Source organism: Tursiops truncatus, chromosome 15, assembly GCF_011762595.2.
Source record: "Tursiops truncatus isolate mTurTru1 chromosome 15, mTurTru1.mat.Y, whole genome shotgun sequence".
In the NCBI taxonomy this organism is placed as follows: domain Eukaryota; kingdom Metazoa; phylum Chordata; class Mammalia; order Artiodactyla; family Delphinidae; genus Tursiops; species Tursiops truncatus.
Window position 1 is genome coordinate 15,478,985 of NC_047048.1, and position 26,934 is coordinate 15,505,918.

General features: G+C 54.6%; 2 protein-coding genes and 1 long non-coding RNA gene across 8 annotated transcripts; 1 reads left to right on the forward strand and 2 right to left on the reverse strand.

The window, feature by feature from the left end:
* Window positions 1-1,599: 1,599 nt before the first annotated feature.
* ORAI3 (ORAI calcium release-activated calcium modulator 3) lies at window positions 1,600-8,001 on the reverse strand. The gene is made up of 2 exons (XM_033840306.2): window positions 6,016-8,001; window positions 1,600-3,063 (listed from the first exon to the last, which is right to left on the reverse strand). Exons 1-2 carry the CDS (start codon window positions 6,241-6,243, stop codon window positions 2,404-2,406), a joined length of 888 nt encoding a protein of 295 aa, XP_033696197.1. The 5' UTR covers window positions 6,244-8,001; the 3' UTR covers window positions 1,600-2,403.
* Window positions 8,002-8,075: 74 nt separating this feature from the next.
* FBXL19 (F-box and leucine rich repeat protein 19) lies at window positions 8,076-26,896 on the reverse strand. 5 transcript variants are annotated; one of them, XM_033840295.2, is made up of 11 exons: window positions 26,567-26,896; window positions 25,055-25,255; window positions 23,516-23,659; window positions 23,308-23,394; window positions 22,996-23,214; window positions 22,464-22,496; window positions 20,682-21,193; window positions 13,581-13,744; window positions 13,329-13,490; window positions 8,728-8,946; window positions 8,076-8,619 (listed from the first exon to the last, which is right to left on the reverse strand). In XM_033840295.2, exons 2-11 carry the CDS (start codon window positions 25,229-25,231, stop codon window positions 8,441-8,443), a joined length of 1,896 nt encoding a protein of 631 aa, XP_033696186.1. In that variant the 5' UTR covers window positions 25,232-25,255; window positions 26,567-26,896; the 3' UTR covers window positions 8,076-8,440. The 5 variants fall into 5 exon arrangements, with proteins under 5 accessions (XP_033696186.1, XP_033696185.1, XP_033696187.1 ...); XM_033840294.2 differs by having other exon boundaries at window positions 22,335-22,496; XM_033840296.2 differs by lacking the exon at window positions 25,055-25,255 and having other exon boundaries at window positions 22,335-22,496; window positions 26,567-26,699.
* Window positions 8,636-13,276, forward strand: LOC141276471 (uncharacterized). Of its 2 annotated transcripts, none has more exons than XR_012326047.1 (3): window positions 8,636-8,654; window positions 11,991-12,110; window positions 12,906-13,236. It is a non-coding gene; the product is annotated as an uncharacterized lncRNA (long non-coding RNA). The 2 variants fall into 2 exon arrangements; XR_012326046.1 differs by lacking the exon at window positions 8,636-8,654 and adding an exon at window positions 10,498-11,433 and having other exon boundaries at window positions 12,906-13,276.
* Window positions 26,897-26,934: the final 38 nt, after the last annotated feature.

Below are 26,934 nucleotides of genomic sequence, written 5' to 3' on the forward strand. Positions count from 1 at the left end.
GAGAGGCCCGAATAATTCTGAGGAGGAGCCGGCCTAGCGAATCTGCGAATTCCTTCGTGGGCGGGGCCAAGGCGCCGCGCGCAGAGGGCGTGGTCAGCGTGTGGAGCCGGGCGTCGCGGGGGCGCTTCCTGTAGGACCCTCCGAAACCGGGGTGGGCTGGGAGCGGCGCCCGGGAGGTGGAAAAATACTACCAACAACGGTGACTCAGGCTGTTTGGCGCCGCACGTAATGCAGGGAGCGTTTAACTCCCGTTATCCTCCTTGGGCCTCTAGCTGTTTAAGATGCCCATTTGACAGATGGGGATACTGAGGCCTTCAGAAGGTGCCGCATTTTGCCCGTACTGGCCCGCCATTAGTGATTACATCTTAGTCTGTCTCAAAGTTATGTAATAAGGCCGGTGGGCCCTAAAGGACCTTGAACCGGTCCTGTAAGAAACGATAAACTAGGTCGCACTTGAACTTGGGTGGGTTGGTCGATTCCCCGGGCGTCATGGTCCCAGTGCCCGCTGTTTTCAGCGGTGCAACCCCCTGCCCCCCGCCCCCCGCCCCCCTTCGCTTACGCAGTCCCGCCGCTCGAGGGCAGCACCAGCCCGGGCTTAAACTTCGGACCCTGGGGCTGAGGTCGCCCTGATTCTGGGCACCGTTTTTCTTAGGCTTGTTTGCAGGCATCTAGGTCTCAGGGTAATGGCACTCCCAGGCACTGCCTGTGCTGAGGATGCCCTAGGTTCCAGACTTCTCTCAGTACTGTCAGCCCCCTCGATGTATATGACCTTGGGCGAGTCATTAACCACCTCTTAAAGCGTCAGATTCTTTCTCTGAAAATGGATGTTAAATACTGTCATGCGGAACTACTGTAGGCATTAAAACAATGTAGGAAAGGCCCTTGAGACCTCGTTCATGCAAATTCACAATTTTAAGGAACAGAGAAAGATTTGTCCAAAGTCTCACATCAAAAGAATCAATCCTTCTGGGAGAGGATTAGGACCCTTTACAAATTTGAGGAAAATGAGGCTGAAAAAATAAATTTATAATGGAAACATGGGTGATGAGATCAGATTCCTTTCTCTGGTCCCAGTTGAAAGATGTTGGTTCCTTTTCTCAAATAAAACCATTCCCCATGTGATGGTAAAAGTAGTCTAAGTTTTCACTGACTAGCTGGGTGGCTTTGGGCAAGATCCTCAGCCTTCTTAGGCTGAAGTTCCCTTATCTCTGAAAACGCTAATGATAAAGTCTTGCCTCTTGAGGTGATTTTTAAATAAGTTAAGTAGGCTAAATAAGATTACCTATGAGAAGCCCCTAGTATGTAGTAGTCACTCAAGAAAGAAACTTACACTAAAAGAAACTTATACTAAATCCTCAATGGATGAGGTAGAGACCCTGGGCTCAGTAACAAGAGTGCAAAAGCCTTTAGCCTTAGAATAACTCAGTCTCCACATTCAGAAGCTACTGGCCCCTGTCAGCACCACAAGGGGGTCATACCTGGAACCTCCTCTCCTCCACCCCTGCCCTGCCCCCAGGGACACTTGCCTCCACTTGATTCTTAAGAACAAGTCAGCTGTTCCCGACAAGGCCTCCCCTTCACCCCATTCACAGCCACAGGGACATGTGTGAAACAGTTTATTATACAAAACTAGGTGCATCAAAAATTCAGTGTCAGAATAGCTCTGTATTCCAAGGGCTATGGACTGGACCTCCTCCCTTAAAACCTCACCCCAACCCTTGCTGGGCACACCGACCCCAGCTCTGAACCAGGAGTAGGAACCAGATACAGAAGCATAAATGTGGGTCTAGGGCAGTGGGGCAGGCATTTGAACTTCCTCCAAATAGGGTGGCTCCTCCTTGGAAAGGCTGGACATATGCCTAGGGTAGAAACACCCAAATCCCTCTACCCAAACACCAAAGCAAGAGGGTGGAACCCATCAAAATCTGAGGATGAGGAAGAAAAAAAAAGCCAACCATAAAATAGATTCTACAAAAGTATAGCAAGGATTGGCTGCCTTCTGGGGCAGCTGGGTGGGTGTGTAAGCTTCTGGCCTCCACATTCTATAAGGGGGCAAGTGGCTAAGAGTCAGCACCAAAGGTCTGACAGGGTCTCCCTGCCTCCCCTCTACCTACTGCATGAGCCTTGGACTGAGGACCTTCCGCTTCCTCCCTTGCTCCTCCCAGCCCAGGTGTAGAGTAGACTTTCCAAAACCCATAGGACAGACTGACAGGGAGAATCCCTGGGAATGTGGGAGCTGCCCAAGGCCCAGCCCAAAGGACCCTGAGGGCAGGAATCTGTTCTCTACCTGAGAGTGGCCACAGGAAGTGGCTCCAGGCAGGGCGGGGAATGGGGTCCGTAGACCTGGGGCCTCTGGCTGACCCCTGAGGGAGGCGGTGCTCGCAGCTGTGGCTAACACCGGCCTCACACAGCCTGCAGCTCCCCCTGCAGGCGACTCAGCTCCTCTAGCTCTTGCTTGTGGCGGTCGGTCTTGTGAGCCACCAAGGAGCGGTAGAAATGCAGGGCAAAGGCCATGAACACAAGCCCAACAGGTACCATGATTGCCGTGGAGGCCATGGCTGCTTGCCAGCCTGGTCCATGGGCCCCACCACCGCCACATGCTTGCCGAGGTGGGCAGGCCTCAGGTGGCTCAGCCTGTGACGGGGCTACAGAAGCAGAGGATGGCTTGGAAGCTGGACTAAGGGAGGCGGCCACTGGTGGCAGAGTCTCAGGCACCTGGGAGGCAGGTACCACAGAGCCTGGTGTGCCCAAGGGGGCCCCGATGGGCACAAACTTGACCCAGCCAACCAGGACAACTTCAGCGAGGAAGAGGAAGGTGCCCAAGGCAGTGGAGAAGCCCCAGGCCAGCTCCACGTAGCGGTGGAGTCGCTGGTGTGGAGACTGGTGGACAGAGTTGAGGTTGTGGATGTTGCTGACGGCTTCAATGTGAGGCAGCAGACAGGTGGAGACCATGAGTGCAAAGAGGTGCACAGCCACCAGCACGGTGGTGCAGGCACTGAAGGCCACCAGCAGGCCCGGCGGGTATTCGTGGTTGCTCTCCAGCTGTACCTCTACCATGGCCACCTGTGGGGACAAGAAGGGATGGGTTGAGTGCCCATAACCTCAACAGTAGAGGGGTTTTCTGCCTCTTGGTGTACATCACTGATGTATCCCTAAGACCTAGAACAGTGCTTGGCAGAGAGACGGCACCCAGTCTTTGTTGAGTGAATGAATGGGCAGCCTTGGCAAGGCTCTGTCCTGTTCCAGACCTCAGTTTCCCCTCCTGGCTATCTAGAGGGCTGGATGGCATGTTTCTGACAATCTTATCTTGTTATAACATAGGGGTTAAAAAGCACAGATTCTGGAGTGGGGCGGCCTGGGTTCATTTTCAGCTCCATAAGCTGTGCAACCTTGAGCAAGTGGTTTGGTTCTCTCTGTGTCTCAGTCTCCTCACCTGGAAAATAGGGATTGATAGGGATTGATAACAGCACCCACCTGTCTTATACGGTTGTTTTAAAAATTTAATGAGATAATATATATCAAGTGATAAGAATAGTGTGAGGTACACAGTATGCTCAGGTAAGTGTTTGCTGTTATTATTAGAGTTAACGCTGAAGTCCAAGGCCAGAGTTTGCAAATTGGCACACCATAAACCCAGGCCAGCTTGCAAACATGTTTTGCTTGGCTCAGACAGTGTGTTTTTTAAAAGAATTACGTTGCCAACTTCTAAAACTCAAGAGATGTCATGTAAATATTCCTATTTCCAGATCCTCTTGGAAACTTGGAAGGTCTGGTTACACCAGGCCCACATTCCTGCACGGCACTGATCAGCTAGGGCTGAGTCATGGCTGCTCCCTTTGGATGGGTGAGGAGTGTCTCTTGATAGCCACAGTCCCCACCCAGCCAACTTGGCATCCATATTGCCAAAGGCCTTTGCAAACATTTGAGTTGATGATTCTGTTCTAGGCTTGTATACATCTGGACTCTAGAGCTGGACTGCCTAAATTCAATCCTGCCACTTACTTGCTGTGGAACCCTGGGCAGGTGTCTTAACATCTCTGATCCTCAGTTTTCTCATCTGTAAATTGGTCACAGTAGTGGTACCTACTTCATAGGATAATAGAAGGATGATGCACATAAAAGCCTTAAGCATAGTGTCTGGTACTTAGTGATGGTTCAACACAATTTATATAATGTTATTCTAACCCAGGCCATCTGAATTCCAGAATCGGGATCTTTCCCCATGCCTGGTTCTTGCAAGATCCATTAGGTTGCTCTGGGGCTGGGGGAAGGAGGAAGGTGCAGAGCCAGGAGGGTGGTGGTAGGAAGGCAAGGCTGAATATTTTGGGAAATTGGGCCATGGCAGGTGTTAGCAGGTGTTTTCCACAGACAGAGATCTGGGCCAGGCCTGGTCCTGGTTTCTCCCACAGCCTGACTCAGCCTTGACCTCCCCTGGCAGGACTGGGGCCAGTCTGGCCCCCAGAACCTACTCATCTGGCCTCTTGATCCTGCAGAGAAGGTCCTGGCCCTTAAGCTGTCACCCCAGCAACGTGCAAGTCCAGCAGCTGGCCGGATTGTCCCCTTGGGAACAGGCTGGACCATGGGGGATATGGGGGTGGGGCAACTCCCTCAGCTAGGTCCACGCGGCTGCTCCCTTCCCTCTGCGGTCTGTACAGGTGAAGGGGAGCCAGCTCCCTGTCCTGAGATGACCCCACATCAGGAAGGGTGAGCTGACCTGCAGATCCGGACTCTCACGTAGAAAACCATAGACCTAGGATGACCCTTAGGGGTAGAAACTTTCCCTCTCATCATTCTAATATAGAGGTGGTGGCACAGAGAGGAGCAGAGACTAACGCAATCACCTAGAGCTATGACCCCTTTTTATCCTCATGTTGATATCCCCCTCATGTTCCTATGACGACCCCCCTCCAGCCCATTTTCTCCTTCTTCCTGTCATGATGGTGGGAAACCCTGGACTAACAGTCTAGCGACCCTGGGTCCTAGTTCATCCTATATCCTTCAGCTGCTGAGTGCTCTTGGCAGGCAAAGCCACTGCCCCATTCTGGGCCGTGGTTTCCGTTAACAGGTAGTCTGAGGCATTCTGATGTGTGTCTTGCTCTGACATGCTTGGATCTAGGGTTTGATGACAAGAATGAGCTCACCTTGGGGCAGCTACTTGGCAAGCTACAGAGGGTGCACCCTCCATGATCTCACAATTTCCCACTGGCCTGCGAGGAGGCGGAGGCCTGTCCAGGGTTACATAGCTGGCCACAAGCAGGAAAGAACCAGGACTTGTGTCTGCTAACTGCTCCTCACCCTGGGACCTCCCTCGGTCCCACTTCCTGTGAGGCCTCTGCCCGGGACCGTCAGCGGATATCACCTGCACTTGGAGTTTATCATCTCCAGAATCATGCATCAGCTTCCTAAGCAGCTTTTTTCGCTAGGGGCTCCCTCACAGGCATCCTCTCTTCTCAGAGCTTTCCTGGGCTACACTAAGCACGCTCTGTGCCTGCTGGGGCCTGGCCGCCCTCCTTTTGGGTGTGACCACTCCATCCAGTTTGTTCTCTCAACCACCCCACCTCCCAGCCCCCACCCAGCTCTGATTTGCTGCTGAACCTCCGGTGGGGATCTAGTAACCACTAATGCTGGACCATGCTCCTTTTGGAGCACTTCGCTCTATCCTTGCATATGTATCCCCCTTGGTGATTGTCTACCCCCATGACATGACGTGTTCCCTGTGACACCTTTAGGACTTGCTTATCCTCCCCACGGCCCAGTTTATGCTAGGGACCTGTTTATACACATACATACATACGCACGCGCGCACACACACACACACACACCCACCCACCCACCCATAAAAATGGACTTGCGGAGTCCCTTGGTACCTTGTTTGCTACCCCTCTTGTACCTCTTAAAAACCGGTCCTTCCCTTTTCTCTACCCTGTCTCCCTTGGGTACCCGTTCACTTCGCCCCCAACCCGGTGCCCCCCCTGCGCTTCACCCCCACCCTGTACGACCCTTCCCTTCCCTCACCATGGCGAAGCCCGAGAGCAGGGCAGACGTGCGGCTGGAAGCTTTCAGCTTGGCCCGACTGAGGTAGAGGCGGCGCCAGCTGAGTGCCCGCAGCGAGTGCTGACTGGCCCCCATCAGGTCCAAGTAGCCGCGGTGCACGAACTCCCGGTAGGTGGCCGAGCCCGCGGGGCTCTCGGCCTCCGGGTTCAGCGGGGCCTGTTCGCCCGGGTCCCCCTCGCCGCCCTTCATCCTGGGGCCGCAGCACCAGGCGGGTCAGTCCATCAAGGCGGGGCCGAGTCGCCTCGGGGACCCCAGCAGGGCCGGCCCAGGCCGGGGGAAGGCCCCATCCCCCGGCGGGACGAGCGGGGATGCGGACTGTGAGCGCCCAGGAAGACGTGGCCCGGGCGGAGAAGGAAGAGCAGGCGTCTGCGTGGAGCCCTAGGGGCTGAAGCAGGACTGCCGAGGCCGAAACAGGAACTGGGGCGGAGGCGGAGTCGGGGCGGCCACATGATGGGGTGGAGCCGGGGGACCGTCCGCAGAGATCCCGAGACCCCAGTCCACTTAGAATATCCTCTAGGTGCCTGAGCCCCGCTGAGTTGAACGCCCAGCCCCAGCCAGTGACTGGGAGTTCCGGGCTCTGGACCACTGCAGGTACACCTGGACACCTCCAACGTCCAGACTCCAAAACCCTACCTAAACAGTGAACTCCGGGAAAGTGAGCTCATCTAACTGTAGGGACGGCAGGAGACCCTGAATCCTCAATTTCCGGAAGCCCAGTAGGACCTAGGTCCCCCAGATCCATCCAAACAGCCCCCTCCTCCCAGGGCCTCAAAGAACACTCGGGTCATCCCCGCCCTAGCCCCACATCCCCAACGCCGCAGACACACACACGAACTCGGCGGCCCCGGCTGGAAGATTTTGACTTTTATAGCAAACCATATTGTACAGACCCGGGGCCCAGGGGCCCAGCCCGGCTGGGTTCCCCACTTGCCCCCGGCCGGGCTGCCTCCTCCCCCTCCCCCAAGCGGCCCCATCCTCAAGCCTTTTGCGATTCCCAGGACCCCCTCCCCTCCGGCCTTTGGTCCGCCCAGTCCCTCCCCCCACCCGCGCACCTCCCTGTTACCTGAGGTATGTGGATAGATTCCCCCCTCCCCTACATGGTACAACCTGGCTCCCCAGGGAGGCCTGGGCTGGGGTGGGGGGGGACCTGGCCCCGACCCCTCCCCCTGGCTCCCCAAACCCCGCCCTCGCAGTGAAGGAAGGGGCAGGGGAGGGCCGAGAGTCTGTTACTAAGTTCCCACGGCAACTAAGAGGGGCCCTTTCCAGCCTTAGCACTGGCTTTGGGAGGTGTCCATTGGCTGCTAATTCCATGGCAACCAGGAGTGGCAGTTCCCTGGGCAAATGGGATACAAGTTTCCATGACGATGAAAGAGTGGGAAGAGCCAAGCTGGAGGAGTCCCACCTTCCCCATCACTGGGCTGGCACCCCACCCCCACCCCCACCCCAGGTCAGGAGGGGTGGAGCTGCTCAATACAGTAAAGCAAGAGAGAGCCTGGGGGTAGTCCAGTCCAAACTGGGTGCCCACCAGTCCAGTCTCAGTCCAAGCTGGTCCTGTCCCCTCAAGCTCCGGCTCCCCCAGGTCCGAGGTTCCCCCGGTTCAAGTAACACTTCAGTACAGATGAATGTTCAAGTATAGTGCGGGGAGGCAGGTAGGGGGCTGGGGTACCCCTCACCGCTCCCCAGGGCCGCGCCGAACAGCGGGTAGGCCCGCAGCCCCCACTCCTCACAATAGCTGCCATTGTCAGTGACGTTCAAGGAGTCAGGGCTGGGGGGAAGGAACTGAAATCTGGGGAGGGAGGAAGGAGAGGGGTGACCCCGAGGGGGTGCTCCTGCCCCCACCCCTCACTCAGCCCTGCCTTTCCCCTGGCTCCCCGAATCCCCTCATCTCCGATGTCTGGATCCCCAGTTGCTCCTCTGGCTTCCCTTTTCGGACCCCCCCCACCCCCCAACTCCAAGTATCTGGTCTTTGTTCCCTGAACCCTTGGTGGTCTGCTTTCTGCCCGCCCCCCACCCCCCCACCCATCCTCCACCTCCCCCAGCCCCCTGGCTCCCAGGATCCTGTGTGCAGATACCCTTTCCCCATTCTCCCTCCCTCAGACTTGCACCTCTGCCCCCCTCCCACCATCCCTTTGGCTCAGCACCCCCCAGTACCTCTGACCCACTCCCCCCAGGGAATGGACAATGAAGCAGGTGGAAGGGGGAGGGGATGGGAAGGAGAGACCCCCAGAGATATCAGTGCAGGGGGTAGAGGGGGGGAGGCTGGCTCAAGTCCCTGGGCAGGAATCCCTAGTCATGAGGTGGGGACCCTGGCCTCCTGGCAGGGGTGAAATGAAGGCCTGAGGTCCAGGCTCCTGATGAGTCCTAGGGGAGGGTGGGGGGCACCCAACTAGCTGTCCTTGAGAAGCAGCTTCTCCTCTGGGCAGCGGAAGGGGCCAGGGGGCCCGGCGGCTGCCAGCCGGGCACAAGCTTCAGGGGAGAGCTGGCGGCAGGAGCGCAGGTCTAGGCGGCGTAGGCGCGGGCAGCGGCGGAACAGCGGGAGGCAGTGGTCCGTGAGGCGGTGGCAACCTGGGGATGGGGCAATGGCAGCTGAGACCAGGAAGGTGAGTAGTGGGTGGGCATGGACCACAGGGACCAAGAGGTTAGCAGGATGGACAGACAAGGGACCACGCTTACCGGCGAGGTTGAGGTGCACCAGGGTCTCTCGGAGCGGGGAGGTGGGGGCCGTGAGGAGGTGGACGCTGGGATCCCCAACGTGGGCGCAGTGGCTCAGGTCCAGGGCGCTCAGCTGGGGTGCGTGGCGCAGCAGAAGCCGCAAGGAGGCATCGGTCAGCTCCAGGCCGGCCAGGCGCAGCTCAGCTACCCCCTGCAGCCGCCCACGGCTCTCCGTTTGCCCTGGGCAGGCAGAGAAGAGGTCAGCCTCCTGGCTGCTGCCATCCCTGCACCAGCTGTGTCTCCACACTCATCCCTCACCACCCCCTAAACCTGCTCCCACTATAAGAGAACCTCGACTTGCATTCTCTATGTGGCTTGCTCTTCTCCCCCAAACACACACAACTCGACATCATTTCATCTGTCCAGTGCTCACACTGCCTCCTCAAGGAGGCCTTCCATGATTACTCCACCTGAAACTGCAACATTCCACATACTCAAACCCCTTCCCTGCACTTTTCCCTCTTTTTCTCACCATCTGACGTATTATATATTTTTCCTCTTGTCCCACTAGAATGTCACTTCCATGAAGGCAAGAATTTCTGTCTGTCTTGTTCTTGCTCTGTGCCCAGGAATTGGGGCATAGGTGCTCAATATGTAGCCACTCATCCAACAAATGACATCCCCGATGGAACTGCCATCCCAGAAGGCTCCTCTGGCACATCTCTCTCCTTCCACGATCAGTGGAGTCCCCATCTGGATCCCTTCACCACTGGGGCGACACCACTCCTGCCTGAACTCCTGCCCCAGCCTCCTCACTCACTCATCCAAAGAGAGCCGTTCTCAAATGCAAATGAGACCACATCCCTCCTCTGCTAAAAACTTTCCAAGGGCACCTCAGAGAAGTCCAATCTCCTTGGTAGAACATTCCAGTTCCTACAAGATCTCACCCGTCTCAGCTCCAAAGTCCTCTCTCTCCCCGCCAAATACTTGGGCCAAACTCCACAGGGGACCCTACCCCAAGAGATTCTGCCTGGGGCCACCTGTGCTCAATCCCCTGCCTGGCCAGGGTCCCTGGCTTTCTGGTCTGAGCTCAGAGGTCTCCTCTTCCTCTATCTCCAGGGTAGAAGAGCACCCACCCCTTATCTCTGCACCCAAAGCTTTCCATTTATTGTATCTACCACAATCCTGCATTTCCGTTTTCGGTTTTTGTAACTTAACTCCCTTGGTGCACCAGCAGCCATTGCTTGAGCATGCACCGTGGGCCAGGCACCAACTAAGTGGCTGCCTGCTCCTAGGCCAGTGGCTCTCCAGCTGGAGAGGCTTCTGCATCTCCCTGGCAGCGGGCCCCGCCCCCAGAGCTCAGGTAGTCTAAGGTGGGGCCTCAGAGTTTATTTTCCTAATACGTTCTCCAGGGAATTCCCTGGCGGTCCAGTGTTTACAACTGTGCGCTTCCACTGCAGGGTTCGATCCCTGATTGGGGAACTAAGATCCCGCATGCCGCCTGGTGTGGCCAAAAAAAAACAACCAAACAAAAAAAAACAAGTTCTCCAGCAATGTTGAGCTGCTGGTCCAGAGACCACACTTTAAGAACCACAGCCTTGGGAAACAAGTTCTCTGATCATCATTCCTGTTTACAGATGAGAAAATTGAGGCTTCAAATCACTAAACAATCTATCCAAGATTTGAATTAACAGAGCCAGGACACGAGGCCTTGTGACTCTTAAGTCCAAACTCTTCCCACAGTGCTCTCTGCTTCCCAGACACCAGCCTAGCCCCTAAATAAACTAGATCAGATGTCACAAAGTCAGGAAGCTAGCCTACACAAGTGTTCTATGGTGTCTGCATAGTGCTAAAAATTTTCTCTGGGACTGATGCTACATAAAAGGACTTTTTTTTCTTTTTTTTTTTTTTTTGCCACTCCACGTGGCTTGCAGGATCTTAGTTCACCGACCAAGGATTGAACCTGGGCCCTCAGCAGTGAAAGCTTGGAGTCTTAACCACTGGTCTGCCATGGAATTCCCAAAATGACATTTTTATAAAGAAATTTTTGATGTGGAGCTTTTCCTTGAAAAATTGTCAGCTCTGTCATCACTGGGCTACCCCTTTCACCTGATGATGAAAGCTGCATGGTGTACTCCCTAACGTCCTGCACCAAGCCCACCACTTCTGCAACCTGCCAGGCCACCAAGTCTGTGGGCACCTGACTTGGCAATCTCTGAATTCTACGTCTTTTTTTTTTTTCTTTGCGGGGCTGAGAGCCTGGAAAGGGGATATATCTGCAGATGCCCTCAACCTCGGGCCACAGCTAAGAGCCAATAGAGGGAAGCAGAGGAAAGAGAGGTCACATGTGGCTGAGGCGGGAGAAGTGGGCGTCAGGGAGGATTTCACTGAGGTGGGCCTTTAAGCATTTGAACATGTGGAGAGGGAACATGGGAGGGAAGCGTAGCTAGGCAGAGAACAGCAGGGGCAAAAGCAAGGAAGTAGGAAAACTTTGTTTTGCTCCAGGAATGCTGCACGAAGCCAGGGAGCCAAGATGATAAAGGTGGGTGTAAAGTCCCAACGAGAATTTAGGCCTTGGAGGCCTGGACAGCTCACCTTTGCAAGCTCCTGAGAAAGGGGCTTAGACTGAAGTGAATTGAAGCAGGAGGAGATGGAGTCAGTCTGCCAGATAACCGGCACTTTCTCACCTCCTGGAACGCACTGTTCCCAATGCTCGGTCCAACTCCAGTAAGAGTGGGCAGTGGGTGGGTGCTCAGGTCTGGCTCTCAACCCCTCTGGGCCCCTGGGGCCTCATCCAGAAAATGGGAAAAATCCTAGTTCTTCCTCTACTCCCCTTCCAAGACTGCTGTGGAGGAGTATGGGGTGGGAAGAAGGGAGCCATGAAAGAGAGCTGTGAAAGCAAGGTGCTGGGGTGAGCGGATGGTCCTCACCCTCACAGAGCTTAAGAATCTTGTGGGAGGAAACTAATTTTAACCAAATCATTTCACAACTGTACAGTGATATGCTGGGAGGGGACTGTTCTCTAAAAGAGGGACTGTAATCTCAATGGGGGATAAGATCATGGAGGGCTTCTAGGAGGAAGTGACATTTACGCTGAGACCTGAAAGACAATTAGGTGTTCATCAGGTGAAGGAGGATAGAGCATTCTAAGCAAAGAGGAGTGGGCAAAGGCCCTGGGGCTGGAGGACACTTGGCAAGGAGGCTGAAGTGTAAGGACACCATAGGTCAGTGGGAGCCAGACCAGGCTTTATCGACTGTGGTAAAATACTGATCTTCATCCAAAGACCACCAGGGAGCAATGAGAACGAGTGTAGAACATGGGATGACGTGGACAGATCTGACCTTCTGGATAGTTCACCGGCTTCATTATGGAGAACAGACTGGTGGGGGCCAGAGAAGATGCCGTGAGTATCCCATCTCCTGGCTAGAGCTAGACAAAGAGCCCCAGGCCTCAGCATCCCCACCTCACGCCTCCATATGACCCCCAAAGTGACCAGGCCTGTGCTCACCTGACCAGCCTCAGTTCCCAACATCCCCCTTTGCCAATATGGTTCTCACATCCCGTAAAACTGTTTATTCCTGCCTCACACTCCCTGGGAAAACGCTGTCCCTTTCAGGACTCAGTTCAAATAGCACCCCCTCAGGGAGGGCTTCTCTCACTGCCTTCCTGCCCACCACTTGCCCCCCGCCCCCCGACCACAGCTCCCACCATGTCACGCCATAACCTTCTACTTCTGAGTCTCTCTCTTCCGCATGACTGGGGTTCCACCCGGGCGGGGAATGGGTCTGACTCAGTTTGAGGTCTCCAGGGCCCTACATAGGGCCGGACCCAGAACTATGTGTGCCATAAAGCTGACTTTACCTGGCGGGGGACTTGGGCCTGACCAGGTGAAGAGGTCTGGGCCTGACCAGGTGACTTGGGCCTGACCAGGTGAAGAGGTGGCTGGTCTGACTTGGGAAATGAAACTACCACCGCCACACAACCTCCCAAGTCAACTGGCTCTCTCTTTCTGCTCTGTTCCCTCAGCAAAATCCTTACCCTTTCACTGTAGGACAAGAGGATCTAGGGGCCCAATCTGTTGCTCAGTCATGTTTCTGCTGGGTCCACACATGAATTTTAAAAGAATCTGAATTAATTGCCATCATTTAAAAACCAGGATATTTCACAGAAAATCCTTATTTCTGGCTCCTCTTGACAGATGGAACTGACCAGCCACATCGGGCCTGCATTCTTCCACAGCGGTCACCGCTGCTCCCTCTGGCGAAGGCTCTCCAGTAGTGCCCGCCACACCCGGAGACTTCACTCACAATCCCCTGGCTTCTCCCAGAATTGTGTCATCCTCCTGTCCTGTATGTGTTTCATCCCATAATCATCTTCCCCCTAGAAGACAGGGGCTACATCCTCCTCATCCTGTTCCCTCAGCTCTGACCACAGGGCCCAGCACACAGCAGGAGAGTGAATGAATGAACAATGGTCAAGCAGGGCCTGTCTACTCAAACTCATGTATCCTGTCCTTTCTTCAAATCCTTTAATACCTAGCAGGAGTCAAAAGAGACCTTGGAAGCCTCATACCCCCACCTTGTCTGACCCCCTTCTACAAAGGAGTGAACAGAGGCTGCACCTGGTTTGGTGTCTGGCGGAGGCAGCAGCAGCTCTCGGAGCTGGGAGTCTTTAACATCCTCGATCCAGCGGAGGTCCAGGAGCCGCAGGGCCGGCAGTGGAGCTGAACCCAGGGCAGAGACGGAGAGCCAGGAGCAGCCAGAGAGCACCAGCTCCTGCAGGCCTGGGGGCGACGGGAAACTGGTGCTAGGAGGACTCCGTCCTAGGCCTGTCCCCCTCCTCCCCCCAGTCCCACCTCACCACCTGGCACTACCTTGCAGTCGGTTCAGAAGCCACATGAGCTGCTTCTTGGAGACACCTGTCCAGCTGAGGTCCAGAGCTCGAGGCTGGCGACGAACCACACCACTAAGCATGGGCGGGGTCAGTGACTTCCGCCGGCTCAGGTCCATTCGAGGCCACAGACGCTTGTCGTAGCACCTGTCGGCCACAAGGGGAAGACAGAGACCTCAGTCCTCAGCTCTCAGGGAGCCCACAATTCCCCACCCCCATGCTAACCGGTTCACCCCAGCTCTCTCCTGGTCCATATAAGATAGCGGGGAGGACAGGAAGCCCCAGGACCCAGGCCAAGAGCATTGGGCTCAGGGGTCAATTCCATTACTAACTGGATGTGAGACCTCGGCAAGTTCACTCCTCTCTCTCAGCCTCAGAGGCCTTGTAGAGATGACAGTCCAGACTCAGCCTGCCCACAAGGTTGTTGTAAGCTCAAATGGGGTTACTATAGTTAGTGGGACTTAACAGCTGCTAAAGCGTTCTGCCGTTCTGCCAAAGACACCCCCCCACACACACCGTATTTGATGGAGCCCCAAAGAGATCTTTCAGCAGCGCCCCATCCCTACCCTGGGCTTCTTATGGTGGCTGTGGGCACTTCTCATCCTCTATATAAATTTCTGCCCTTGATTCGCGTCTGCCCATCCTGAGGACCAGCTGCCCAAGGCTTGACTTACAGCCCTAGTCTCTCTTTGATTACTGTATCCCTCCAACTAGAATGGAGGCTCCACGAGGGCAGCCCTGGCTTCTTCCCCTCAGCAGCCCCAGTGCCCAGCACTGGGCCAGGTGCATAGGACATTACCTGTTGCACATCTGTTGCATGAATGGATGATGCCAAGCCACTGTGAACCACTCAAAGCTCCCACAGAGCACCCCCTACAACACACCTCATTTATGGCTTCCCATTTATACACTCAGTCAGTGTTTATGGAAGGCCTAGTAGGTCCCAGGTATTGAAACTACAAAGACGAATGAGGCCTCAACAAAGTGAAACAGGTTTGTTTGATCCTGACCCCAGCATTTCTGAGAGCCTTGACTAGGCCAACATGCAGAGACCTGGAAAAGGGCTTCCCAAACTTATTTTACCAGGGAACCCTTCCCCATCTCTCCCAAGGTCATCTACTAATACTTTGTAGTACACTGAAGTTCCTCAAGACTCAGTTTGAAAAGTTTCTTCTAGTACAGTAGTTCAAAGCCATGTCAGGAAATTCCCACTGGGCTAGATGAACTGTGTCAGAAGCAGCAGGGGTGAGCAGGGATGCGGGAAGCTGTCTCTTATCTCTCTCCCAGCCCCCATTCTGGAGGCCTTCCCTTCAAGAAGCCCTGGGCTGGGGCAGTGATGCTCAAACTCTAGTCATTCGCTATCCACTCATCTGCAGAACATGAATTTATGTTTAAATTGATTCCCCTCTTTGAACTTAAAACCAGTATTGTTTCACATAAATATGTTACCCTTAGAAATAAACACCATAATAACAGGCCAGGGTTACTAAATTCTAGCTAGGTGTTTCTGTGGCTCTTGGCTACTATCTAAAGACTATTTTTATTAAACAGGGAGATAAGTATTAGAAAGGTGTTAAAGATGTAATAGCACCCAATGGAGAGATTTCCTTTTCAAAACTATCAATAATGGAAGGATTAAGCCATGTTTTTGTGCCACTTACAACTGCCAGGCACACTCCAGAGTCCCGGGTGACATTTCTGGGAAAGTTGGAAGCACAGACACTAAGCCTTCAGTCTGAACAACTCCACCCCTCTGTCCCACCTGTCACCTCCTACCATTTCCCCCCTCTTCTAGCATTCTAGCCTCTCCCTCTCCTGGTTCTGTCCACTCAACCAATAAACATTTGCAAATCTCTCCAATTCTAAAAAGGAAAAGGAAAAAAACAAACCCCAAAGTAACCCACCTTCAACCCAGCTTCTGCCCCTAGGTCCTTTTCTCCATCCTACTCCATCCAAAATCTCTCTGCTTACTCCGAACCCAGTCCTGAGTTCCAGCTCAACTGCCGCCACCACCTTGAAGCCCTCCTGTATCTTCCACGGCTAGAAGGGAACCCTTCCCCCTGGGGGCACACATAGGCCACCAACTGTTTCTATATCGTACTCCACAAGAGCCAGGCCAAACCACCTGCCCGCCTATAGACACACACTGTTTGGTGCCAACGCATTTTGGCACATGTGTGACTGACAGAAATGCCATCCACCCCAGATCACTCAGGGCTCAGCTCCAGTGCTTCCTCTTCCAGGAAGTCTCTCCTGACTTTTCCTGGCTGTAGCTAATTTGTCCCTTTGCCCTTAGATGACCAGAACACTGGGTTTAAACCTCAGAGTGGCAGCCAACAGTCACTGAGGGCCCTACTGATACTAAGTGTCCAGGCATGGAACAGTGAGAAAACAGGGGAGTATCAGCTAAGTCCACAGTAAGTAAGCCAACAAGGAACATGATAAGAGTCAATGAGAAACTGGGAGGGGGAGCTTCCCAGGGAGACAATGCCTGATCTGAGACTTTAAGGAAGGCAGTAGTTAGGACTTCCCTGGCGGTTCAGTGGTTAGGACTCTGAGCTTCCACTGCAGGGGGCACGGGTTTGATCCCTGGTCGGGGAACTAAGATCCTGCCTGCCATGCAGCACGGCAAAAAAAAAAAAAAAGGAAGGCAGTAGTTATTCCGGTGAGGGGAGGAAGATGATGTGAGTTCCAGATGAGGAAGAACCAGTATCCAGGCCCAGTGCACAGAGAGAAAACGGAGAGCTCTGAGAACCTGAGGCAGCAGGAACAAAGGGCAATTCATCATCTCCCCTTAACGATGAGGATGACGATGACAGTCACTCTAGCACTAACATCTGGTGTTCACTGAGGGTTTACTGCATTCTGTGCACTAAGCATTTAACCTCACAACAGCCCTAGGAGGTAAATACTAGTCTCCTTTTTAGAGGTAAGGAAAATGAGGTCCAGGGAGGTTAAGAGACTTATTCAACGTCCCACAGCTATTAGTGGTAACAGAGCCAGGTTGTAAACCAGGCTAGTCTGGGTCGAGAGCCTGAATTCTGAAGTGGAGAAGAGGCAGGGGTGAGGCTAGAGGAGGCCCAGGGTAGGGGTGCCGTGGCAAGGAGGGCTGGAATGCCAGGCTGGACGGCTGTGGCCATAGAGCTCAGAGGTGAGGAGTGTGAGCCATGGGGATCTAAATCCCAGCTCTGCCACCTCTGTGCTTTGAGTGACCTTAGGCAAGTCACTTGCTCTCTCTGGGCCTCCGCTTTCCATACCATAAAATGGGGTAAAGGCAGCACTTATTTCAAAGGTTTGCTGCATAAATGAAGGGAGAGGAAATTAACTATACTTCCATTTTTTTAAAACAATGATTGAAAAAAATTAAATGAAAGACGTTAAAAAAAAGAAGAAGGGAGATAGTGCAGGACCCTTCTGAAGGGCTTCTCTAAAAAGAAAAAGTGTTTAGTGTAGTCACTGTGCGTGTCCAGATGTCCAACGGGACGGTGGAAGTTCGTTGTGAAAGTGACAGGGAGCCATGGCCAAGTTCCTTCTAGACTAGAGAATGACACTTAGGCAAGAGGTCAGAAGAAGTCTGAGGCCAAAGCATACATCAAGCCAGGGGAGGTAGAACTTTATGTTCAAATGCCTTACCCCATTCCCTTTCCCCCTGACTCAACACCCCTGACCAAGTCAGCACCCTACTAAGCCCACCTCCAAATCCCCAAATTCGAGTACAAAACCTCCCTCTTGCAGAGGCCCTCTGGGGCCACAGAGCCAGACCAGCCCAAACTGCCACCTGTAAGGAATGCACAGCCTCCTGGCTCCAACCGAAGACAGTTCTTCCTTCTCAGCTCTCTGGACTCCCTGCTGCCACCGCTGTCCTCCAATCTGTCCACCTCTAAGTCTTTACTCCTAACCCTAACTGCCTTGAACCTGGGGTCTAGTTCCTTCCTTGCTCATTTCCTCCAAAGTCCCAACCCTCTTCCCTGCGACTCAGCAGCTCCCCCAGGCCTTGTCCACCCGCCCTCCCTCCGCTCGCCTGGGCAGATCACTCTGCCGCCCGTTTCCAAGAGAAGATGAAAGGCACCAGACAGGAAAGCCTGCAACCTCCTGCTCTCCCACCTACAAATTTCTCTCCCACTCCACCTTCACTACCTCTGTCCACATTCTATCCTGATTTCCTCACTTTCATTCATTCACTCATTCAACAAGTGTTTTTTCAGTACCTACTGTATGCCACGTATCTTAGAAACTAGGGACACAGCAGAGAACAAACAGATCAAGTCCAACCTCAACTCCAGGCGAATTGGCTCCAGTGCCCTCACCCCCACGTAGCACAGCCAAAGATACCAACGCCTCCTTGTAGCGAAATCCAACTGCCACTTCTAGTCCTTGGCCTCTCATGACCTCTCGTCAACACCCGACCCTGCTCGTCACTCACTCCTTCCTCAACCTCTCTCCTTCAGGACACACTCGTGCCCTCGATCTCTCTCTGCCTGTTCTTTCTCTAACTCACAAATGCTGACATTCTGATTTCTGCCCTCTTCCTTGAAGTCGCTACCTATAGGTTACAAACTCCCGAACTTGGATATTTCTTTTAAGCATCAGACCTGTACATCCAGCTGCTCTCTCTCCTGTTTGTTCCTGACTGGCTCAAAGGCCTTTCAGACCAAACACGGCAAATCTGAGCTCCTGGCTTTATCCCGGAACCTGCTCCTCCTCAGTACTCCCAAGCCTGGGCCATGGCATTGCTGCCCACCCAGGCTCATGGACCAGAAACTCAGTTGAGAGTCACCCTGCTGCCCCCATAGCCATTTAGTCACCAAATCCAAGCCATTCTGCTTCTTAAAAAGTTCCCAACTCCAGTCCCTCCTCTCCATCCTCACTGCCCCTGCTTCTGTGCCTACGCTGGCAGAGCCTCCTGACTGGTCCCACTGTGCCCCACACAGGCCCTTGCTCCGCCTTCCCCTCATCCTTCTCATCAAAAGCCACTACTTTATCGAGTGTTTAGCACCCTTCAGGTACTGTGCTGAGTGTTTTGCAAGAACCACCTCATTTTATCCCTACAAGGTATTGATATGAACCCGGACTACAGACAGGAAAAGGGAGTCCTTGACAGGTATAGTTATCCAGCCATGGCCATTTCATCCAGGAAGTGCAGGAATCACAGCTGATGATACCCATGGGTGCCAGACTCCAGGGCCCAAGCTGGAAACCACCGTCCAGTCCAGCTTCTCTGCTTCGTCCGCCTCCAGTCACAAGTCTCCCCTTGAGGCAGAAATCAGGTCCTCTTAAAGCTCTGGATCCCACGTGCCAAACACAGGGCTGGCCCTGAAGAAGAGGCCTCAGCAAACATTTCCGCAATTATTACTTGAGGCAAGGGTGGAGATCCCCAGCAACTGCTGTAACTATTTGCTTCTATGTTGCAGTTTGACTGGGAGCTCTTCAAGGGCACAGATCTGTGTTCTGAGGATGTAAAAGTCTATGCTTTCAGTAAATATTTGTAGCTGAGTGAGTAATAATGATTGCTGTTAAGGCACTGAGAAGTTTCTCTTTCCTAAGTACTGTCCTCAATTTTTTTATGTATATTAGCTTACAAAAACACTAGGAAGTAAATGCCTTGGTTCCCCTGTTTTAACAGATGATGAAATTGAGGCATAGAGAAGTTAAGGGAACTAGCCCGATAGCATACAGCTCATCAGAGAAAGAGTAATTCACCTACAGGTAATTTACCTCCAGAGCCTACCTTCCTCTCTTCTTAGCTATATAGCTTCCACAGAGACCAGAAAGTATGAACAAGCACCCCAAAATCCTTAGGAAAAGGACTGGGGTTTGAGGTCAGCCACTAACTGCACTGTGCTTTCAGGTGTCCCTCATTCCCCCACCTCGCAGGGCTGTTATTATGAGGAACACATCAGCTAATGTTTACAAAGTGCCCAACAGGATGCCTGGCCCACAGTAAGGGCCTGGGAAAGAGTCTGGATTTACTCATTTAATAAAATGTTTTTTGAGCACCTACACTACCCTTTGTCCTGTGCTGAGAATATGAAGCTGAAACAGATACAGTATCTGCCCTAAACAGTTTCATGGAAACATGAAAGTGAATGAAGGTTTGTCAACATGCAGCAAGCCTCTATGTGCTCTTTTTTTTTGGGGGGGGGGGTATGGAGGGAAGAGTGTTGTAGGGGTTTGATGGAGAGGTGGGGGGGTTGCCAAGGGCAGGACCAAAGAGGAAGACCAGGGGTTTGGGAAGATGACCACCATTTCTGTAGAAACAAGACTCAGAAAGCAGTGAGGGGCTTCCCTGGTGGCGCGGTGGTTGAGAGTGCGCCTGCCGATGAAGGGGACACGGGTTCGTGCCCCGGTCCAGGAAGATCCCACATGCCGTGGAGCGGCTGGGCCCGTGAGCCATGGCATCTGAGCCTGAGCGTCCGGAGCCTGTGCTCCGCTACGGGAGAGGCTGCAGCAGTGAGAGGCCCGTGTACCACAAAAAAAAAAAAAAAAGAAAAGAAAGCAGTGGGGAGATGGGAGGAGGGTAGGCAGAGGGTGCTGGTGGTGGCTCCAGGCCACAGAGAAGTTCCAAGCAGTATCAGGAGGCCCAAATATGGCTGCCTCTGGGAGGACAGAGGCCACTCGGCAAAGGGCTTTCTTATGGGTAAGTGGGACCAATAATAAGACTGTCCTCAGCAGAGGGAGGTGAAAAGCAAGTGAGATGATGCAGGCACAGCAGTCAGCACTATGCTTGGCACGTACTAAGCACTCATAAATGACAGTTATTAAGAGGAAGGGTTCTGGAGCCAGAAGGACTGGGCTCAAATTCCTGGTTCTACTGCTTCCTCTCCACATGACCTTGACCTCAGCTTCATCTGAAGAATGGGATAACAGTACCCACCTCACAAAGTTGTGAGGGTTCAGTGACCTCATATATAAAAAGCAACCTGTACATAGTCAACACGGAAGTACCACACCGCAGTATGTACATCCTGCAGAAACATTATCATTACAAAAACAAGGCCCAGGGAGGCTCTGGGATCTGTTACAGGTCACACAGCAAGCGAGGAGCGTGTGGGCAATGGAATCTAGGCCTGTCCAGGCCACTCACCAGCGGCTCCAAGTCCGGCAGACTCGCATGCAAATGCATAGCTCTCGGGGCCCGAGGTGCTGGAAGACTCGAAGCCAGGCGGCTCGGGGCAGGGGGTGGTCGGATCCGGCAGCCAGAGGCAGCGTGTCGGGCTCGGGGCTTCGAGGTGGGGGCCGCACCACGTGCCGCTCCAGCTGTGGGGGCCGGGGCGGGGGGGCGGGGCCCAGGGGCCAGCTGAGGAGGGGTCCCCCACTGCCAGGGCGCACAGCCCGCCGCCCCCCGCGGTTCTCCTTCTCGCCTGAGCTGCCCCGGGCTGGCCGTCGCCCATTCCGGGCCTCCCCAGGAGCCTCATCCTCACTCAGGGATGTGCCTGACGAGTCGGAGTCCGAGTCGGAGTCTGACGAGGACGAGGAGGTGTCAGGCACCCGCTCCAGCAGCTGGCACATCCGCTTGAAACGCTCTAGCTTCTCCCTCTGGGGTGATGGGGACGGCACCGCCGGGCCCTCCGCAGAGGCCAAAGGCGGCTTTGGTTTCTGCGGGGAGAGAGGAAGGCTGTTCTAGGGCCTGACACATACCTCCCCACCCCCTATCCCTGAGGAGTCACCAAGGGATGAACGGCCCGAGGGACAGTCCTGAGTTCCAGCCCTGGCTCTGCTCCTGAGTGACATGAGGCCTCAGTCAAGCCATGGCCCTCTCTGGACTTTTCACTTTCCTTATCTGTCACATGAAGGCGCTGATCCAAAGAATTAAGTCTTATGGGTCTCACTAGCTTATGAGTTTCCAAAAGCAGTGAGGTGTGGAGAACACATAGAGGTCTAGTTTTGAGTACTGGCTGGCCTATCCATTCTGTGTGACATTGGGAAGCCCCTTTCTCATCATCTACAACATGGAACGCTGGACCAGACAATTTCAAGTGTCTCTTCAATGATGTAAGAGTAACAATGACTGTCTGGCCCTGGGTGGAGCCTCCCAACCTGACACATGACATCCTCACAGTGCTGGGATGGAGTGGGCAACTTGGGCCACTCTTTTTAGACATGAGGAAACTTAGGCTCAGAGACTATGGGACTTGCCCAAGGCTACAAACTGATAAATGGCAGAGGCAGAATTTGAACACAATCAGGCAGACCCTGGCATTCAATGTGTCAGTGCAAAGTGGCATCTGAATTCTAGCTTTGCTGTGTGACGTTGGACAAGTCTTTAAACCTCTCTGGGCCTTATTTCCCTAGAATCTAGTACATTTTCAGTTTACAAAGCTCGTTTACTTTAATGTCATTAAACAGCTCGGTGGCATAGATGGGGTAAGGGAGGTAGTATCATCTCCATTTCACAGATGAGGAAACTGAGGCTCAGAGCAGCTGACAAGTTGCCAAGACCAATCAGGGAGTCAGTGGCTGAACAGGGATTTGAACTCAGTTCTTTCCCCTTTAAGGTCTGGAAAGACAAGGCAAATGGGTCAGATGATACCCCAAGGGTTCTTGGGAAATCCGGGGCTCTTGTGGCCTGGCCCCAACCCACTCTCCCCCTCCACTCTTCCCAGAGGCCCAAATGCCCATCATGGCCAAGTGGGGCTGGGGCAGGACAACGTAGGCAGGAAGGGACAGATTTCTGTCTTCAGGGTGGAGGGTGGGGCAAGGAAAGGTGGGAAGGGGAGGGAGGAGGTCCCCGGCACACCTCCCAGTTCTCGGGAGGGAGCCCAGGGTGGCAGGACGAGAAAGCCTGGCTTGGATTCAGAACCCTGGGGGGCAGAAGGCCGGGGCCGCCTGGGTCCGATCCTCGGAGGAGGCAGGCATCTCCACCCACCTTCTTCAGGTGCCTCTCTCGGCCTCCTTTCACCTACCAAGGCAAGAAGGAGATAGGGGGAAAGGGACAGATGCCATTAGCCCCACACTGTCCACAAAACTAAGATCTATGCTCTCCTCTTAGACTACAAATCCCAGAAGCCCCCATCTCAGGGAGAACTCTGAGCATGCTCACCTTGTAACCAGTATCTTGGCTCACTGAGCATGCTCTCATCTCCTCTTTCTTCCCCCTCAGGCCCTTTCCAGCCCCTCCTTCCTCCTCTGCAGCAGCTAATTTGAGCATGCTCTCTGCCTCTTCCCTAAAGCACCCAAAGCTTTCCTGTCCAGTGCCATTTGCCTCTCACCTGTACCTCTCCACCATACTGAGCACGCACCATCCTCCCACCAACAACTCCTGAACTACATCTCCCTACAATCCCTGGGGGAAACCCATGAAGCACTATCTCCCAGGGCCCACTCCCCTCTAAAAGGAACAGGACTACAGCTCCCAGAATCCCTTAGGCTGGACCTAGTGAGCATGCTCCCTGGCTCACCTTTTTCCTTGGGGTAGGGGGCTCATTCCCTGCCTCCCTCTCCTTTCTTTTGGGGGGCCCAGGCACGTCCTCTGGGGGGGGCCCAGCAGGTAGGGGACCCTTGCGCCTGGGTGGGGGTGGTGGAAGTGGCGGCTCCTCCGTCAGCTTCCATCCACTCCCCAGGCTGGCGCCCTCCTCGCCGTTGTCAGCCCTGCGACGGCCTGGTCCCTCACCTGAATCCTGGGGAGATGGAAGCTGGGGGTGAGGTTCTGCACAGATCCCCAACCTCCCGCCTACCCAGAGCCTAGCACCCAGACAAGCCCCAGCCCCTACCTTGCTAGTCCGGCCTTCCTGGGTGCAGCGAGGGCACTCCCAGCAGTTGGGGATCTCTGCATTGATGACACCCTCAGCCTTCCCCATCTGCAGGCAGAGGGCAGGGAGTGGATGTCAGGTGCCAGCAAACTCAGAGGCAGCCTAGCCCACCTCCTTGCTCCCCGACCATCTGCCCTACCCCAGCCTCCAGGGTCCCCAGGGCCATCACCTTCAGGCAGCCAGGGTGGACGATCTCATTGCAGATTGTACACTCCATGAGACTCAAACCAAATTTCTCTTCCTCTCCCTCCACTGTGTCCTCCTTCCCAGCCTCCCCACACAAGAGGCATACAGCTGTGTGTGGGAGCACAGGCTGTCGGGGGAGAGAGGACGTCAGGGACCCCAAAAGCAAGCAGCAGGAGAAAGACCCTTCTTTCTGGGGATCCTGGCCAGCTGCTGGATGAGGTTCAGAACCTGTGGGCCACATTGGGTCAAATCCTGAATTTGCTCCTTTTTGGCAGTATGACCTTGAGCAACTGATTTAACCTCCTTACATCTCTGTCTCTCCATCTGTAAAATGGGGCTAGGAATTTTTTTCTTGCAAGACTGTCATAAAAATGAGATAATGCAAGAAATGTAGTTGATACATAGTTGTTATTACTGCTGTGATCGTTGCATCTGGATCCAGGGCCTTTGTGACCCTGAAATTGTAGCTGGCTTTGGGAAAGGAAGAAGACTGTAGGCAAACGTGACAATAATACCCAGAGAGGGCTGGAGGGAACACAGCAGCAGCTCGGGGTGATTCTGAGTTTGCTCAGTGAGCAGCACAAGGATTGCCCTGGACCCCACAATAAACCCGGTTTTGGCAAGACCCCTGGGACCACTAAAGGCAGCTGGCTGGTCCTAGAAAAAGGAGAGTGGCCTTCAGACAACATGAGTTTGGGAAAATCAGTGGTAATATTGAATCATATCGAGAAGGTTGTGAGGCAGGTTCAAGGAAGCAGCAGGTGGGGAAGAAGGAAGGAAAGTGAGGCAAGGGTTGGGGGAGAAAGGAGGAAAAGGGAGGGGCTGTGGGGTAAAGAGACCAACAAGGAAAGAGTGGCTGCAGGAAAAAAGGGAGGTGGCGGCATGAGGGGGACATAGGATGCAGCTGGCTCCTCATGGCTGCTGGGGAAGGACCACTCTCTGGAGCCCTGGGAAGCTCAAAGGATGAGGAAGCTGGGAGGAAACCCATGTTTCTTGGATACCTACTGTGTGCTGGGCCTTGTAGCAGCTACATTCATATCCATGCTGTTTAACCTTTACAACTCAGCAAAGGAAACATTTCACAGAGAAGGTACCTTGAGGTTCAAAGTGATTTGCTCAAGGTCACACAGCGGGTAAGACTGGCCTCAAATCCAAGACCACTCTAACAGGTGAAAGGACGCTAAAGAAAGCAAAGACCTATTCACAGGGCCAGCTCTGGGAAGGGGTACGAGAGGGCCTGAGCTTTCTATGGGCCTGTACCTCTGAAAGTTGGGAAAAAGGTGAAGGTACAGCGTGGGATGGATTCTTCTGTACACCCTAACACTGGCCCCAGCTTGAAGCTGAGGACAAAAACAGGCCTGGCGAATATTTGAACAAGCCAGTGAATGAATGAGTGAACAAACAGCAACTTTACTTTACACTCTAAGGAGTCACCACCAGCCACCCAGAAAGGTGCTGGGGCTGGCTGGGGAAAGGTGCCCGGAGCCCCAGGCGTGCCCGATACGGCGGGGGCAGAACTCACGGCAGTGCACTGCCGGAGCAGGCACGACTGCTTCATGCGCCCGGGCCCCCCAAACTTCTTCATGTCTCGGCAGAAGTGGCAGTCCCCGCACTCAGTTCGCACACAGGCCCGGCAGCGGCGGCAGCGGGTTCGGCGTCGGCGCGCTCCGGCCCCCGGCCCCCGGCTGCTCGACGACATTGGGGGCGTCAGCAACGCCGAGGGCTGTGGGTGGAGGGTGGCAAGGTCAGGGGCCCACTGGGGCCCTGGCCGGGGAGACTCCTGGCAGCTTCCCCCACTCCTAGGCAGGCAGAGCTTGGCTTCCTACCCAGGGAGACAAGGAACAAGGTGTCCCTCCTGCAGGGGGTGAGGGGAACCACTCCGTCTAGGCAAGGCTGCTCTCTCCCTGAAGCAGCTCACCCGGGCCCTCTGGGAGCCCCGAGAACTGGCTTCCTGAGCTCACTCCTGCTCTGACACTTCATCGTGCCCCCCTGCCTAGGCCAGGGAGGACGAAAGGACACTGAGAGGGACATGGGCCCTCTCCACTGACATCCCCACAGCAAAGCTCCTTGGAAAGCCAGGGGCTCCTTGTCTGTGGAGTTACCTTAGACAGGTCCCAACTCTTCCCGTTACCCAAATGTGCTCCAGCCCATGCGCTCCCCAATCTAAAATGCCCCAGATTTAGCTCCCAAATACCCACAGATTCCAGGGTGGAAGCTCCAGACCTTTCCTACTCCCTCTCTTCTCTTTCATAAGCTACTAACACCCAATCTCTCTTCCCCTAAAATCTAGATTTCCTCACCGGATTCAATGGTATCCTTCTTCCCTAACCCAGTCCCTAAAGAGTCACTGTTGCCCAACTTCCCAGTGCTCGGAAACCCTCCCTGAGATGCTGCTTCAGAGCCCCTCCTCAGCCAAAAATCTCAACTCCTCTGCTCCCCACAGAGCTCCGTCTGCTCTAAGACAGCCTCCTCATGGGTCTCTCAGGTCAACCTGGGCAATCTCCCAGATTCCCTGGGATTCTCGAATCCAGCCTGACATCTCCACAGAACTCACGATGGGCTCAGTCCTACATGTGCACCCCCCCCCCCAGCTTCCCAAGCTGCTTTCCACCCCTAATTGTCTAGAATCCCTTGGGCTCCCCTTCCCAGGGAAACCAGATCCTCCAAGATCCCATACAGACTCAGCAGGCCTGGAGAGTCTCTTTATGGCCAGAGTCTTACCCCAGCTTCCCCCTTTCCAGGGACTTCCAGACCCATCCATGGGGGGAAGGGGCCCTCCAGCGCTCCAGGGGAGGGGCCTTGGAGGGCGGCGACTGCAGGCGGGGATGGGGGTCTGCAAGGGGAAGCAGGGTCTAGGAAGGAAGGCCAGTTCCCCAAGGTTGAGAGGTAACAGGAAGGAGGATTAGAGATGAGGAGTTTGGAGCAAAGAGAGGGTGAGGCTGGGGGCGGGTAAGGTAGAGAGAGGCCGGGCGGAGGATGAATGGGACTGGGAGCTGCCCAGGTCTGGGGGTGAGGAGGAGCCGCATGAACCCACCTCACACGTGTCCCGGGAGCCATCTCTCCCTTCTCGGCAGCTCCCGGCGGGTCGGCGGCCATCGGCGGCGGGGGGGCCGGGCGGCACGGGGCGCGAAACGCTCAGAACGCCGGGGTCCACGGCCCCCCGAGGGCGCTCGGCCCCTCCCTCCGGCGGAGGCCGGGACGGCGGCGAGTGGAGATGGGGGGCGCCGGGGGCGAGGCCCTCCCACGGGCTGCGGCGCGGCCCTTCCAGGGGGAGGTCCTGCTCTGGGGGGCTTAGTCCCTCAGCCCCCCCAGGCCAACGGGGGCTCCTCGGGCGCAGGGTGCACAGCTTCTGCCCGGGCCCCACTCAGTCCGGGGGTCCGAGTCCCAGATCCCCTCCCCCCA